General features: G+C 46.4%; 2 protein-coding genes and 1 long non-coding RNA gene across 8 annotated transcripts; all 3 read right to left on the bottom strand.

Annotated features, from left to right (window-relative positions):
* Positions 1–55: 55 nt before the first annotated feature.
* LOC117837747 (peroxidase A2) lies at positions 56–2164 on the bottom strand. The gene is made up of 4 exons (XM_034717504.2): positions 1764–2164; positions 1487–1678; positions 792–954; positions 56–673 (listed from the first exon to the last, which is right to left on the bottom strand). The coding sequence occupies exons 1-4, from the start codon at positions 2154–2156 to the stop codon at positions 255–257; spliced, it is 1167 nt and encodes a 388-aa protein (XP_034573395.2). The 5' UTR covers positions 2157–2164; the 3' UTR covers positions 56–254.
* Positions 2165–3615: 1451 nt separating this feature from the next.
* LOC117837751 (peroxidase N) lies at positions 3616–5419 on the bottom strand. Its single transcript, XM_034717510.2, has 4 exons — positions 5120–5419; positions 4838–5020; positions 4549–4714; positions 3616–4401 (listed from the first exon to the last, which is right to left on the bottom strand). The coding sequence occupies exons 1-4, from the start codon at positions 5354–5356 to the stop codon at positions 3989–3991; spliced, it is 999 nt and encodes a 332-aa protein (XP_034573401.1). The 5' UTR covers positions 5357–5419; the 3' UTR covers positions 3616–3988.
* A 4768-nt stretch (positions 5420–10187) lies between these two features.
* On the bottom strand, positions 10188–13865 carry LOC117837759 (uncharacterized). 6 transcript variants are annotated; one of them, XR_011897048.1, is made up of 11 exons: positions 13329–13865; positions 13023–13225; positions 12502–12608; positions 12129–12258; positions 11830–11903; positions 11673–11716; positions 11424–11495; positions 11274–11339; positions 11077–11153; positions 10672–10737; positions 10188–10492 (listed from the first exon to the last, which is right to left on the bottom strand). It is a non-coding gene; the product is annotated as an uncharacterized lncRNA (long non-coding RNA). The 6 variants fall into 6 exon arrangements; XR_011897049.1 differs by having other exon boundaries at positions 10188–10486; XR_011897047.1 differs by lacking the exon at positions 10672–10737 and having other exon boundaries at positions 13023–13228.
* Positions 13866–15385: the final 1520 nt, after the last annotated feature.

Raw genomic sequence — 15385 nt, 5'->3', positions numbered from 1 at the left:
ACGAACTTTGCAAGTTTTAACCCTTCGCGGCAATTTTGTGATCATGCGAGTTAGCTTATTGAATCAAAATGCAGATATCACTTTATTGAATCTCCATAGGAAAAAAAGCAAATTGATCGTTGCATCAAAATCTCAACTATACACACATGTTTGCAGGCATATCATACATTACAGCAGAACTGCTCACACAGTTTGACTTGAGCATACCACATTTACACAGCTACTAGTAGTACGTATACATCCTCCGCGGGCGCCTAGCTTCCATTGACCACTCTACAGTTCTTCCTGACCTCACCCTGGCTCCCCGTCAGCACCTCGATGTTCCCCATGTTGATCATGGACCTCGCGAAGCTCTTGAAGAACGCCTTCTGACTGCCGGCGAACCGGCCGACGATCGCCGCCGTGGGCGCGCCGGGCGTCGACAGCAGCTCCTGGTCGGACTGCAGCGTCCCCCGGCGCGCCTCGATGTTGGTGTAGTAGCTGTTGTCGAAGGCGTCCGGCGTGGTCGGGTCGAGGTCGTTGAGCGCCGTCCCGTCCCCGCCCCTGGGGCACCGCAGGGAGAGGAACGCCCGGTACCCCCTGTCCAGCGTCGGGTCCGGCCGGTTCGTCCCGCTGAAGTTGTACAGCCGCGGCGTCACGAACTGGCACTGCACCCGCCCGAACGTGTGCGCCCCTGCAAGCAGCGAGAGCGAGCTGAGGTAAATCGCCATGATCTCGATCTCATCTCTGTTCGTGCAGGATGATGATGACGAGAGGCACCGGTTGACGATGGAGTTGGGGTCTCCTTTTACCTGAGAGGGCGACGAGGTCGGTGTCGTCGAGGCCGACGGCGCCGAACTTCTGCTGGAGCGCGGTGAGGTTGTCGAAGGGGCTCGGGAGGTCGTTGGCGGCGGTGATGTTGGCGGTGGTGCCGTCGCGCCGGCCGAGCGGCACGCGCCACCGGGGCCCGCCGGACTGCATGCGTGCGTCCGTGCGTGCATGCAGACATGGGACCCACGCGTCATGTGGCCGTGCTGGATTAAAGAGCGGCACGGAAAGGATTGGCGCGACCTAACTAGAGACCGTGCTGAGAGCCGATGGACGTGACGTGTGAATATCCACGCCGTAGTACTACTGTTTTGCATGCCTTTAAAATTGCGCGGTTTTGTCAGCTTCTTCTCATAGATCTCCACTAGCTAGTTCAATTATTTTTGCACCGACGGCTTTGGAATTATTGCTCCAGGTCCAGGCTCGGAGCTACAAAATTATTGCCTTCCGGCCTAGTGCAGTGCCAGTCGACAGTCTGCTGCTGTGCTCGCGTCAAATCTTCGTGAACAATGCCGGTTTGTTAATCATCGGTTCATTAATAACGTTTAACAGCTTCAAGCTCCAAACGAGTTTAATGCGGTGCTTAGTACATTAGTGAGGGCTAATGGTGCACCGATCGATCGTTGCGTACATTTGCAGGCTGCTACTAGAGAAAAAAAAAGAGGGAGAAAAACCTCACCAGCTCGACGGAGATCTTGGCGGCGATGGCGAGGATGTCGGCGCAGGAGACGACGCCGGGGCATGCTTCCTCCAGCGCGGCCTTGACGGCGTCCACCACGGGGTACCCGCGCGCCGAGTTGTTGTTGGGCGCCGCGAACTTCTCCGACACGATGCTCGAGCTGTTGTCCAGCAGGATCGACCCGTCGCAGCCCTGGAGAAACACAGCACGCACATGAGCTCAGAACGTCGCGGACAGAGCGATAAGCAAACGCGGGGCGCTGTGGCCTTCTTATTACCTGGACGAAGCAGTCGTGGAAGTGGAGGCGGGTGAGGCTGGCGTAGATGCGCGCGTCGGCCTCGTGCGCCTTCTTCAGCACCCGCCGCACGATCCGGTGCACGTCGGGGCACGTCCGGTCGTAGTACTCTCCGCACAGCTGCGCCGCGCCGGCCCGGACGCCGAACCCCAGCGCGGCGGCGGCGGACAGCAGGACGACGACCAGCTGATGAGGACTACACGACATGCGGCCACGGCGCGACGGGGCCATTGATCTTGCGTTCACAATCACAGCGTCGTATGGCTCTGTCGTCGGTTCACTCTTGCGCCGGCGAGTCTTATAGCCACGGTGCTCACTGGTAGTTGTGCCCGTTTGGGCACAGGGAGCGCGCCCCTTTTCTTGCATCTGAAGCATGGGGCAAATCATCTCGTTCGGGTCGGCGGCACATTTTCAGCTGGCAACGCTTCCGTCACCGCGTCGTTTTCAGAATTCAGATTGCGCCCAGCATGCATGCAGGGGCGCGAGCAGAGACACCACGCATTTCATACCAGATAATCAGTGTCTTCATGGGCATATCTCGGTGTCTTAACTAGCCTGCCACCGCACCTAATCCTAATCTCACAAGTCATAAGCCGTTGATAGAGTGCCAACAACATAATGCAGTACGACAACTAGTTTGGTTTGCTGCGGTGGAGCATACGGCCTACCGTACCGTGCAAGGTTGTCAGTCAACGGGAGCTTTAATCTGCAACTGGCACGCCCAGTACGTGCTCGCACTTGCTGTGCGCAATGTACGCAGCTGAAGCTGAAAGTACCAGGATTTGTTCAGATGAAAATTAAGGTCTTAGTTGCTCAACTTTGGACAACCAAAATTACTGTAGCGCAACTGTAGCGTTTCGTTTGTATTTGTGAATTATTGTCCAAATATTGATTAATTAGGCTTAAAAGATTCGTCTCGCAAAGTACAACAAAACTGTGGAATTAGTTTTTGATTCCATCTACATTCAGTACTCCATACATGTACCGCAGTTTTGATGTGATGGGGAATCTTCTTTTTACATAGTGTCAAAGTTAGAATTTTGAGGGGAACTAAACAGGCCTAAGGAGGCTACTTTTGCGTAACGCTCTACATGATTTGCAGTTTCTCTCGACAAACAGTCGCAGTCGTACGGAGCCATGCTGGCAGCCTGGCGCCAGTTAGTTTGGACTTCGAACGATGAAGAGGGCAATGATTCCAATAGACGTACGTTAGTTGCTGATTTGATGATCGCTACGCATAGCATGCAATTGGTCAGTACTCCCCCCCCCCCCCCCCCCCCCCCCCCATTTCTAGTATACTAGTAGGCGCATTAGGATTTTAAAGAATCGCATTGACAATTAGTCAAAGTTTACGTATGCTTATTAGTGTATGAAGTCATACAAATATATTAGTATTCGAATATCTTTTAATACAGTATTGACTTATAGCCATTGATGGTATATTTTAAGAGAAATTTGTATTGAACTGTACATCTAAAGTTTTTTTTTGAAGTGTAACCTCTAAAGATTTTTTAAAAAATCCAAATATGCTTACTAAAAATGAAAGGAGGGGCCACGGGTATAACTCGCAGGGATAACGATGAGGTCTTGTTTCCCGGTCACGATCAGCTCTCAGACTTTACAGTACCTAGTGAAGGTACAGAGAACTGTTTATGTGGGCCACTTTATACGTCAAAAGGACAGTTTGCAGATCGGCTCGCACAAGTCCTAATCTGCAGTACCGCCAATCATGGAGAGAAGGCGAGGCATCATTCTCAGAACAGAGCAGAAAAGGGAGCGCGATGCGATTATGTGACCGGGAGTTATGAATAAATGCGTGCCAAGGCATCTCAAGTTTCTCACAAAGCACTCGATGGCATTTATTTTCTTTCTTGCTTGTTCAAGGGAACATCGATCGGCGAACGCAACGCACCTACTGATAATTGATCGGGCACTGTAGCTAGCGGCGGTTACAGATTCCTTCATCCGCTCGCATGGGCTGTAGTTGTAGCAAAGGGTGGCCAATAGCTACCACTCATCTATCGGAACTGATACGCTGTCTGTCTCATCATACTATTATTGTCGATCGACGAACCCTAGCTTAAGGCAAACGAAATACTCTTTCAAGGGGCAACGACCACACGCCTAGCTAGCCGACGCACGAGAGCTCACTTTTGAGGCCGTGCATGGCAGACACGCACGCGCAGCGATCGATGGGTGTCTCGCGCTCAGTTGACGGCGCGGCAGTTCTTGCGGATCTGGCCGGCGGAGCCGGTGAGGGGGAGGATGTTGCCCATCTTGACCATGGAGCGGCCGAAGTCGCAGAGGAAGCGCTCGCTGTTGGCGCCGTAGAGCTGCACGAGCGCCTTGGTGGCGTTGGCGCCGGCGCCGGAGAAGAGGCCCTGGTCGGAGGACAGGAGGCCCTTCTGGCTGAGCAGGTTCTGGAAGTAGTGGTTGTCGAACGCGTCCGCGGAGCCGGCGTCCAGCGCCGCCGTCTGGTTGCCGTCCCCGCCCCGGCAGAGGGCTTGCAGGCTGGACGCCAGGGACGAGTCCAGTGTCGGGTCCACGGAGCTCGTCGCCGAGAAGTTGGACAGCCGGTTGCTGAACAGCGTGCACCGCCCCCGGCCGATCGTGTGGCCTCCTGCGTAAGTGTTCATGGCCGTCATGAATATCGGGTCAATTGACACGTCCACTCGTCCAGGCATCAGGCTTTGGCATGAACGATCGAGAGTATTGTGCAGCTAGCTGTGAAATTGGGTGCGTGGAAGCTGGAAATGGAGCCAAGTACCTGATAAAACGACCACGTCGGTTGTGTTCAGACCCACGTCCCTGAACTTCTTTATGATGTCGCTGATGGGGTCGAACGGGCCAGGCAGGTTGCTGTTAGCACCGGACTGGTTCGCCACCAGGCCGTCCCTCCTGCCCAGCAGGACGTCGTAGTCCGGCCCACCGCTCTGAAGAAATAATACGTCGTATGTTTTCAGCGAGCGTACGTGATCACTCGATGGCTGCTTGACCACTGAAGCACTAACTGTGCGAATGTTCAGTCGAGATTGGGAAGAAGAGGGACGACGTACCAGCAGCACTCCGTACTTGGCGGCGAGGGCGAGGACGTCGGCGCAGGAGACGACCCCCGGGCACGCCTTCTCGAGGTCGGCCTTGATGGCGTCGACGACCTCGAACCCCCTGGCCGAGTTCAGGTTCGGCCCCGCCAGCTTCTCGCTGTTGCTCCCGTCCAGCAGGATGGACCCGTCGCAACCCTGCAACGTGTCCATGCAGTGCAGCCAAGTCTTTTTCAGTGACCAGCAGTACGTACATAATAATAGTCATGAACCTGAAGATCGAGTGGGGGCACGTACGTTGACGAAGCAGTCGTGGAAGTGGAGCCTGAGCAGGGAGGCGCCCATGCGGGCCTCGGCCTTCATCGCGGCGGACACGCGCGCCTTGACGATGTCCTCCGCCTGCGGGCAGCAGTCGTCGTAGAAGTCGTCCGTCAGCTGGCCCCGCGCCACCACGGCGGCGCCCAGGCACAGCGCGGCGAGCAGCAGGGCCGCCAGGCAGTTCACGTCTCTGCTGCAGGAGTAGTTGTGCTCCATGTCGTCGATCTCTCCGATCCGCAGCCTGCCGCGCTGTTCGCTCTGCGCTACCGTGTCAGCTGTGTTAGCTCCTTAGCCTCCTAGCTCCAACTCTTATATATATAGCCGGCTTAAAGCTAGCGATTAGTGCCGACGTCATGGGATGCATGGTTACTGTTTTTTTAAAAGAACGGATAGTTACAGTAATATCACATAGAATTTTTGCTGACGTGGAAGAGAGAGGATGAGGAAAGAGAAAGAGGTCGTTGTTTTGCAAAAACAACCGCCTCATAGGCTAGATTTTAGGACTATGAGATGTCTATTTCACCATTGTACGAGTTGTGGTTGCATTTAATTCATAATATTTTTTTTCTATACACAAATTAAGGAAATAAAATATTATGAGATAACTTAAAAAGATAACTTATTGTATTGTATAGGTTGTTGGTTAAGTCATCGTCTTAAAATTATGTGTCAATATATAAGACCACGTATTAGACAATACCAATATCCTTGCTGGATAACCGATAGGATCGAGGATGAGTAAGCCGGCCGGCGGCTGGCTGAGTGATGTGTCAACGCGCGTGCAGGCGGGCGCACTGATCGATCGATCTTCTTGCGTTTTTCTACGTGGCTCCAGTGTCTAATCAGGTGACGAGCACTGTAAAATCCCTGCACACGCACTAGCTACGAGTGGTACGGTAGTGGAGCTCCAACCAAAGCGCAGGTGGAGTAATGTAATGTAATGGCGCTAATTAATGCACGTTTTGCGTGGACATTGGGGACGGCCGCGGCGGCTGCCTGCGATGAGCATGACCCAACAGCCAATTCCGCGCGTGTAGCCTGATAGAGAGAGATGCAGCAAACATGCCAGAAGTACGTCGGCATGCACAGGTCGTGTCTTATGACAGTGTTAGGCACAGCCCATTATGCAAGCAACATGGTTTTATCGCAAGATTCAGATGAAGGGATCGCATTGTTTATTAGTCCCCACATGCGAGAAGCCATTGTGCGGCCGGCGTAGTTTCCATTGCCGTGCGCCTACTGACCGAGTGCGTGACGTTCCGTAGCATCCCCTTGATGGTAGTCCAATGGATGAGTTATCGCGGTTAGTGCACTGCGCACCACACAAATCTGCATGCATGTATCTCAGACTTCTACATCGTGCAGCAATGCATGCACCGTAAGAATGCTCCGTTATAGTGCCCATTCCCACTTGTTAAAATATGGCTAAAACACAATGTTGTTCTGCACGCGACGTGTATCTTGCCACTTTGCCACTAGAGAACGGAATTTGTTTCGCTGTGCCGTGCAAAGTATCTTGCCACTGATGCCTCAACAACTCATCAGCACCGGTCCGCCGCGGCCCGCATCCTTGGATGAAGTGGACGAGCTAAAAAGGGGCCCAGAAGTGATAGAAGTAGCATCAGCCCCAAACATTTGTCCGGGAAGAAGCGGCAGTAAACAATAATCCTTCCCACGAGATTCTCTAATTGGACTATGTTGCTCATTCTCATCTATTCTCCTGCTTTCTCCTCGGTTATTAGGTAGTCGTATATGATCAATTCAAATTTCGAATGTAATTAAATTTAGATCATTTTACTTTATTTATTTAATTTGCTACTTAGCAGTATTACTAGAGTCTTCTTTAGGTTCAAAAGGATCAGCGCAAACTTCTGCTCCTCTAGCAGTTCACTTATATTTTGGTAAACTTTTACCGCATCTACTCTATGCGCAATTGTTTTTTCAAACTCTCAATCTCAAGTTGGTTTACATTTTGTTCCCTTTTGTTATGACTAACAACAAGAAGATATCATTGGTCGTTAGATTGAGAGGTTAGCGATATACTCCCTCCGTCCTAAATTATAGATCATTTTGACTTTTTTAGGTTCACAAGTTTTTGCTATTTATCTAAATATACCCTATGTCTTGATTCATAATAAAAGCTATTAACTTAGAAAAGCCAAAACAATCTATAATTTGAAATGGAGAGAGTACGAAATTTAATTCTTGTTGCGTTGAGTAACTCAGAAGTCAAGAGAGAGATACACATCTAGGTTTATGAGTTGATTCGGTGGTGACAAAGCTGAAAACTTCTTAAAAATAAAAAAACAATTTAAAGCAAGTCTAACTTTCCTATACAATCCTAGATATATATTTTATTTTTAGGCTCATCAATTACGTGAATCATTGCATAAAAATACCAAAATTCCATAGAATTATTAGAAGGGCATGTGTTGGGTGTTGTTGTTTTATACTAGAAAACAAAGGTATAAAAACTACAATTTTATGAGCCAAAGGCGTAAAAAAGCATGGTTTAGAAAAAATGAAGTCTTGGATTGAGTTTCTAAAACTCCAAAATTTATGAAAATGATTATACAATGTTTCTTAAAACTATAGTGCCTAAAAAGCATGCATGCGCGTGCGGCACGCACACGCTATTAATTGATAAGGTATAATTTAAATTCCGGTATAATCTCATTGTACGTGCGGTGTTTTTTCTTAAAAAAATATATTGAACATGTGTTTTATATTCATAGAACACACGTAGTACCAAAATCTGACAAAGTAAATATGGACTAATGATAGCTAAATTTCTATCCTCCAAAGATGCCATGATGGCTTCTTCAATTCCTCTTCCAACTTGAGACCAACTGTGCTGCTTTGGTCTGGTAACCGTCATTTCCGTATTTCCTCCCACATGCATTTTGAAATGGTTTTTCATCGAGGTATCCCATTATTTTGATCCCAATAGCTACCCGCCCATTTAGCTCGTCCTCCAAGCCCTTGTTCAATGAGATAAACCTTACGAGCATCAACGGATAGAGAACACATCAGGAACCTTATATTCATATTACAAAAACCTTGAACCTTATATACGATGGAGCGATAATAACAAAGGAATCTTATAGTATTATAAATTATAAAATATTATAAAAATATATTAATGATCCATGTATGACAGTCATGCACACCAACACACTGCCGGAGCAACATGTCGGCCAACGTGGGCCACGGCCTCCCTTGGCCCAACAAAATTTCCATTGATTCGACAGGCCTAGGAACTGGAGGCCCAAACAATACATATCTGAGCAGTGCACACCGGTCACTCAACAGCCAATGCGTGCGAGTCCGCCGCTCCGAGCTCCCGCCCGCCTCGGCCCTTCCATAGCTCCGAGCTCGCGCCAGCCTCCGTCCAATCCGCCACTCCGAGCTCATCAGCTCCTGCGTTCCTCAATAGGGTCCGTGTCCTGGTTACAAGCTCACCGATCATGGCTCATCGGCAAGTGCAGGTAGGCATGTTGGTTATTTGCTTGGAGTTTTGTTCCTTGCTTTTGCTTATTTTGTAGTTCTATTCCTTGCTTCAAATAAAGGCTAATTACTGCCTACTGAGATAAACTTTTGATGAGGAATTAAGATGTGTTGCTACTTTTCTTATCCCTGCTTTGCATGATGCGCTGGCTAGTCAGTTGCTTGATGTTGGTGTAAGACAGCATGAGTACACGAATGGTGTTTGATGAATTGCCTGTTCGAGAGTTGTCTCAATGGTGTCACCAATGAACAGCTGAACACTGTGTATAATTACTGTAGCAACCGCCCCCCTCGGTTTAATTCCTAGCTCCGCACCTGCACCAATATATAGACCAACTATATTTATTGCTGGTAATACAGTAATTACAACGCTAGTCAAATTCGCATAGTTGTTAATACATTCACATCAGTCAAATAGTTTGTTGGTTTATGTGCTTCGGAAAATAATGATGAGAGATGAATGTGAGTGGAGATATAGGCTGCTTGGTTGGCTAGCAACAGCTACAGTGCTACGCGCCACATCATAGTCAACAGCATTTGGCACGCCGCACCGTGGCGTGGCAGCCTGTGGCGGGGAAGCAGGTCTGAGTACGAGCGAACTCGATCATCCACGCACGCGCTATTTGTTGATACGGTAATCCATTTTACTTCCCTCACCTATCCACTTTATCTGCTTAATCCGTGAACAAAATTTTAGCTTACTTTACTCCCCTGATCTATTTCATTTAGTCTAATCTACCCCCTAATTAAATTTTTTTTCTTCATGTATGAGTTGAATTTTAGGTTCAAATTTTGTGAGCACAACAAAACACGATGCCTCATGTTAGAAATTATACTAAGAATTTTTTATGGTTATTTTCATAGATTAGAAATATTTAATACGAAATTGATCTTAGATACTAAAAGTTATCATGAAAAAATTCTAATATATTTTTTTAACATGCATCATCATGTTACAAGTTAATTGACAAAATATCAAATTAAAATTCATTACGTGAAGAAAAAAAAATCTAATTAGAGGGTAGATTGGACCGAGTAAAATGAGTCTAAATTTTGCTTAAGGGTTAAATGGACACTTAGGGGGTTAAGTGGACAAAGTAAATATGTAAACTTTTTCCTAGTAATTATTCAAAACCCGATATAGTATTTTAAAATTTGTAACGTCATTCACCAACCACATTATTGCTGTAGAACAAAACCCTCCAAGATTGTTTTGTAATGATCAATTATCAATTACATTAAAACAAACGATTATGTTCAAAAGTATATGCTCCAAATACACATAAACCTAAGACTCAAAAATGTATACTAAGATTGTTCATTGGTAATCTCCAACACCATGCATACTAAGATTACTCCGCCATAAGATACTTCTCTGCCATCAAATTCTTTATAGTAAGGTCTTGATCATTTCATAGGCCTCACATGAGTACAAATGCCAAACTTCCTCTAATTTCTATCATTGATCAATTCTTTTATAGTAATTAATAAAGTGTCATATAGTATAAAACAAACAAAAAATCACTTCAAAAGACGCATGTGAGCTTCAGAAACTCGAGCTTTTCAAGAACATTTAGCATTTCACACACGAAATTTAATCAAATAATAACCAGAGCTGATTGTAAACAGAGCACGCTGCTCATCATCTGAACAGAGCTTTAAGGTTTTCAGCACATTTGGAATTGGACACGAATTTAAACTTTAGACTCGTGATTGAATTCATTGCAGAGTAACACTTGATTGAACCTTCAGCCTTCATTGCAGAGTAACACTTGATTGAATTGTTATCAGTCATTGCAGAGCAACACTTGATTGAATTGTTATCAAATATTTGTCGACCTGCACCTTGAAACAAAATACAACTCAATCACATGTACTAATCTGAAATAGTTCATGTCAAACAACAACTGAGAAGATATCAAATAATTTATAGTGATATTTATGCAAAAGCTTGATTAACACTACTGCAAGCCTCCTACGTGAAAGGAAAAAAAAAGAAACAAGTGAGTTTGTTTACTTGACACCTATTTTAAATCACAATACTTGATGCCTACTTGGTTAATTCCAATGTCCGGTTCCTTGTCTGGTTGCTGCAAGTTTCGTGAGAGGAGTGCGTCACACCAAAAATATGTGATGTTCATCAAAATGCATAAAAAATGAAAATTAAGCAAGACACTTGCAATGTGACTTTTGATCCAACTAGGCCACAACTTTTCACAAATAAATCACAGAATGTTGCTCTTGCTCTACAACAGCAGAGGAAACATTCTAAGGAGTCCAAGCTATCTTAATTTGAATGATTGATTCCAAACATTAAACATGTTTTGCCAAGCTACTTGAAACTAATTATTAGATACACCTAATATGGTGATAATCATCTTCTGCTTTTGGTAAACAGAATATTAAAACAACTATAGTTCTCTTTTTACCTATGGAAAATTACTGGAGATATAATCTTGAACTAAAATGTGAGAACTTAGCCAATCACCTAGGTAGACTTTGCTCCCTGCAATGCATGCACAGATAAGCCAATCAGTATCAAAACTCCTGCCTATTTTCTTCTGTTAGTCATTTCAGTGGACAGATTATATGCAGTGGCGATAGGAGCTTGGCATGGAGCTCTTACCATTGGAAGCCACCTGCAGTTCTCTTTAGGATTAACCTAAGGCACATTATCTTCCCATTTCACATACTAGTATAAAAGATATTTTAGAAATTGACTGTACAATAGTACTGTATGTATAGAAGAGGAAATGAAGCAGAGGACTGTACTCACGAGACACTCAACATCTCTACCATCCATCGTGCCTTTGGCACATATGTGCCCGCAACCGTGGTGTTCCATTCCCTGATAGACAAATATATGAGGAAAGAGCCTGGCTTTGGAGAATGAATTTCTTTATCTGAGGAGACAGATCACTTGTATTCACAAAAATGAAATCACGCAACAGAAATAATAGTGATCTAAGTTAATGAAGAATCTGGCTACTGTCATGTTTCAGATCCCAAATAATTTTGACATTACCTTCTCTTCTTGAAGTTATCTCCCCTTTTCCATCCACTACATGCCTTCACGCATGCGTGACAGAATAAAGAGAAAAACCATTACACATAACAAACCAAGAGATGTACATATGAGTAATAGAAGCTGATAGAGGAAAACCAAAACAAAGAAAAATCACCTGGAAGCTGACAGGGAGCATTTGAGTCGATGAGTACAAAACATTCACAGAGACAAGAATTTTCCACACCGTGCCTTCCATAGGAATGATATATCAGGAACTTGAAAGATGCATCTACTGATTTTGCTATACAAGTTGTACCACAAAATTTTCGAATACGACACCTCGGCAAAGAATATCCATATAACCAAGTCTATCCAACCAGATTTTTTTTACAACTGCGATATACACTATATCTAACTTTTCTAATCAATATTGCGAACAGGGCAATGCTGGCACAAATAAAGACAGGAACAAACCTCTGCATTGGTGGTCGATGAAACATTATCTTGGCACATGAAACTCTGCACCTCTCCCCTCTTTCATCATACGATCTATTGTACCTCTCAAGTTCCCAAACTCAGTTGGAATCTGACTTCATCATGTAACCTTCATTAAAGGTAAGGAAAAATTTAGCATGCTTGGCCTGCCGGTGAGGGTTATGTTTTCTCAAAATACTAACCTGCTTACACACAGTAAACATAGACTCATTTGATCTTAGTATAGCATCTATAAAAAACAGCTAGCTACTGAAATAGTATTCAGACACCATTTTTTCCCAAAATCAACTATATTTCACAATGGTGCCAACAAATGGAATTTAAAAAGGAAAGACAGGTATGGAAAAAATACCAATAATTCTGATATAACTGCAGCCAGATGCCACCATGTGTCCATGTCCCCACTTTGTACAAACTGATGCATCCATTTAATACTGCGCAATTGAAGGCACCTACAATCTTACGCAAGAACAAAATGGGAGCACAGTCAGTTGCGCATCTGTACCCAGTCAGAGTTCAGCATGGATCAGAAAAAATATTTGTAAGTAAACTGGAACTAAACAAACATATCAACTAAATTATGCTACAACACTGATAATGTTTTCAATGCTATTGTCGACAAACCACTGCATTTTTTTTTGTTTCAGTTCTTTCAATTAGCATCATGAGTGTCACAACCATAACCAAGCATTTATTTTAAACCAATACAATTAAATTTATGAGAACACACAGAAGATTGTTGTAGCGTAAGTGCATAACACAGTTTAAGGATTCTGTTCTTGCCAATTGTTTGTGGTATCTTGCCAGATTAAGTATCGAAATAAGAATTGGCTTAAGTTTAGATAGTTGAATGAGTATAGTGCGGCTGCTCACCTCAGGAGCCTGTTCCTGCTCGCCTGAATGGGGAATGGCACAACTGACAGAAGCACAGCTCTCATCATTGTTCGTATCAGTAGAATCCCAGTGGTGACTCAAAATCGACTTGAGTTTGCAACGAATTGGGGAAACTGGTGGTAATCCCAAATACACCACCTTGTATTGCGCTCAGATCAGTCTGGATTTTGCCGGAGCTGGGACTGCTTTAACCCATCACGGACATATGCAAAGGATAATTGGAACTCTGGTAAAGAAGAAATTTTCAATTTATCAAATAACTATCAGATGTATTCAAAGAATTACCTCTCCGTGAGAAATAACCACCGGATGTATCCGGTGACACGACCAAGCCCGGTGGCCGAGCGGGCATGGCGGGTTGCCGCCCTCGAGCTCCCCTGACTGCCGGATCGGTCTGCCGCCACCGTGCCACCTCCTCCTAACCTCCTCCCTGTTCCCATGGGCCAGCACACGAGACCGGGGTGGCGGCGGCAACGGAGAACCGCCCATGGAGGTTGTTGAAGCCGGCCGCGTCCACCTTCTCCATCACTCCATGCTGCCGCCGATTGGGATGGGTAGGGGATTGAGAACGGGATTGGGGTCGCCCCCGCAGTTCGAGCGCGTCGTGGTGGTGCCGACCGCCTCGATCTCGACCCAGGACTGGAGAGTCATCACGCCGGAGCCGCGATCTCGTGCAGCACGCAGAGGCAGGTCGAGCTCGTTGATGCAGCGTTCCTCGGAGAGCTGCGCCTCCTCCGAGCGGGGGCCGACGCGGATTGGGCCGATGGGATCGGGGAGCTGTGAATGAAGGCGGCGTGGTGGGCGAGCGATTGTGCGAGCCTGCGAGTAGGGGGTGTTTGATAACATATGCTAAACTTTAGCAGTATCACATCGGATGTTCGGATGCTAATTAGAAGGACTAAACATGATCTAATTATAAAACTAATTGCACAGATGGAGTCTAATTCGCGAGACGAATCTATTAAGCCTAATTAATTCATCATTAGCAAATGGTTACTGTAGCACCACTTTGTCAAATCATGAACTAATTAGGCTTAATAGATTTGTCTCGCGAATTAGACTCCACCTGTGCAATTAATTTTTTAATTAGTCTATGTTTAATACTCCTAATTAGTATCCAAACATCCGATGTGACGGGTGCTAAAGTTTAGCACCCTAGAGCTAAACAGGCCCTTAGGAAAGGAGAGGCCGAGAGAGAGGAGATGGGTGGCGTGATTGACGGGGGCGGGTCGGGGGTGGGTATGGCGGGCGGGTAGGGCTGCGCGTGGGTGAGAAAAAATCGCCTGAATCGTGAAAAGTATTTTCTAGCGATGAAAAAGTTCCTCCCCTCCCCTTTTCGTCGTCACTTCGGCGGTTTTGGTGGGATCACGCCTGACATGTGGGACTCTCTGTGAGAGTAGGGTATATCTTTAGGTCGGAAGTGTTTTTAAAAGAACTCGTTCTTTATTCAATATATACTTAGAAATACTTTGCATTTAAGGTTCGTTTGGCACAGCTTTTGCTCATGCGAAAATAGCTTTGGCTCTGATTTCTTTGGTCAAGCGGCTTTTTCTAACTCTAGCTCGTGTTGTTCGAAAAACGTTTGGTAAAATAGCTTCTCCTACTTTTAGACTGGAAAGAAGATGTGAAATGTCCATAGTACCCTTATCTTTCTTTCTTCTCCTTCCTCTTTTCCTTTTCTTTTTCTCTTCATTTCCCCTTTCTTTTTCTTTCCTTCCTTATTTCTCTTTCCTTCTCCTCTTCTTTTCTTTTCCCCTCCTTTCTTCCTTATCTGATCGGCCTCTCCCTCTCCCCATCCTAGCGCCCGCTAGGCCAAACCTGGGCGGCGGCTATGCCCCCACGCCGTGGCCCCACGCAAGCGCGCCGCTTGGCCGTGCCGGCGCGCTGCCGACTACTCCGACTGCGGCCCCACGCGGTTGCGGCTGTGCCTGCGTGCTGCCGGCTGCCCTGATCGCGCCTAGGCCCATGACCGTTGCCGCGTCGTCACCATGTGTGGCAGCTGCGGCTCCACGCGAGCGTGCCGCACTGGCTGTGCCTACCCTCAAGCCGGACTTCGTGCTATCATCGTCCGCCTCGTATCGGCACCGTCCACTGCTCCTCCTATGGGGACAAAGATGGAAAATGAGCTGTTAAGATGAGGAGAAGTCGGTACGAGCCATTATTTTTGGCTTCTCCCCAGTGGACAAACACAGAGAGCAGGATTTCTAGGGCTGCTGCCCGGCTTTCGCTTGTGAGCTGTTTTGGAGTTAGCCGAATCAAAAATATCTCGAGCTGATGAGCCGTGCTAAAGGGGGCTAAAACCGTAGAACCCAACGAAATCCCCTGATTTGCCAGTTTAGGCA

This window comes from Setaria viridis, chromosome 9 (assembly GCF_005286985.2).
Source record: "Setaria viridis chromosome 9, Setaria_viridis_v4.0, whole genome shotgun sequence".
In the NCBI taxonomy this organism is placed as follows: domain Eukaryota; kingdom Viridiplantae; phylum Streptophyta; class Magnoliopsida; order Poales; family Poaceae; genus Setaria; species Setaria viridis.
Note: the sequence above shows the minus strand (reverse complement) of the source record. Positions and strands in the feature narration are given on the sequence as shown.

Excerpts from the sequence above, each read along its gene's own strand:
- LOC117837747 (XM_034717504.2), bottom strand. The coding sequence starts at position 2,156 with ATGCTTCAGATGCAAGAAAAGGGGCGCGCTCCCTGTGCCCAAACGGGC. Across the intron at positions 1,679-1,763 it reads TCCACGACTGCTTCGTCCAG|GGCTGCGACGGGTCGATCCT; the intron begins GTAATAAGAAGG and ends GTGTTTCTCCAG. Across the intron at positions 955-1,486 it reads CCAAGATCTCCGTCGAGCTG|TCCGGCGGGCCCCGGTGGCG; the intron begins GTGAGGTTTTTC and ends GCACGCATGCAG.
- LOC117837751 (XM_034717510.2), bottom strand. The coding sequence starts at position 5,356 with ATGGAGCACAACTACTCCTGCAGCAGAGACGTGAACTGCCTGGCGGCC. Across the intron at positions 5,021-5,119 it reads TCCACGACTGCTTCGTCAAC|GGTTGCGACGGGTCCATCCT; the intron begins GTACGTGCCCCC and ends GACACGTTGCAG. Across the intron at positions 4,715-4,837 it reads CCAAGTACGGAGTGCTGCTG|AGCGGTGGGCCGGACTACGA; the intron begins GTACGTCGTCCC and ends TTATTTCTTCAG.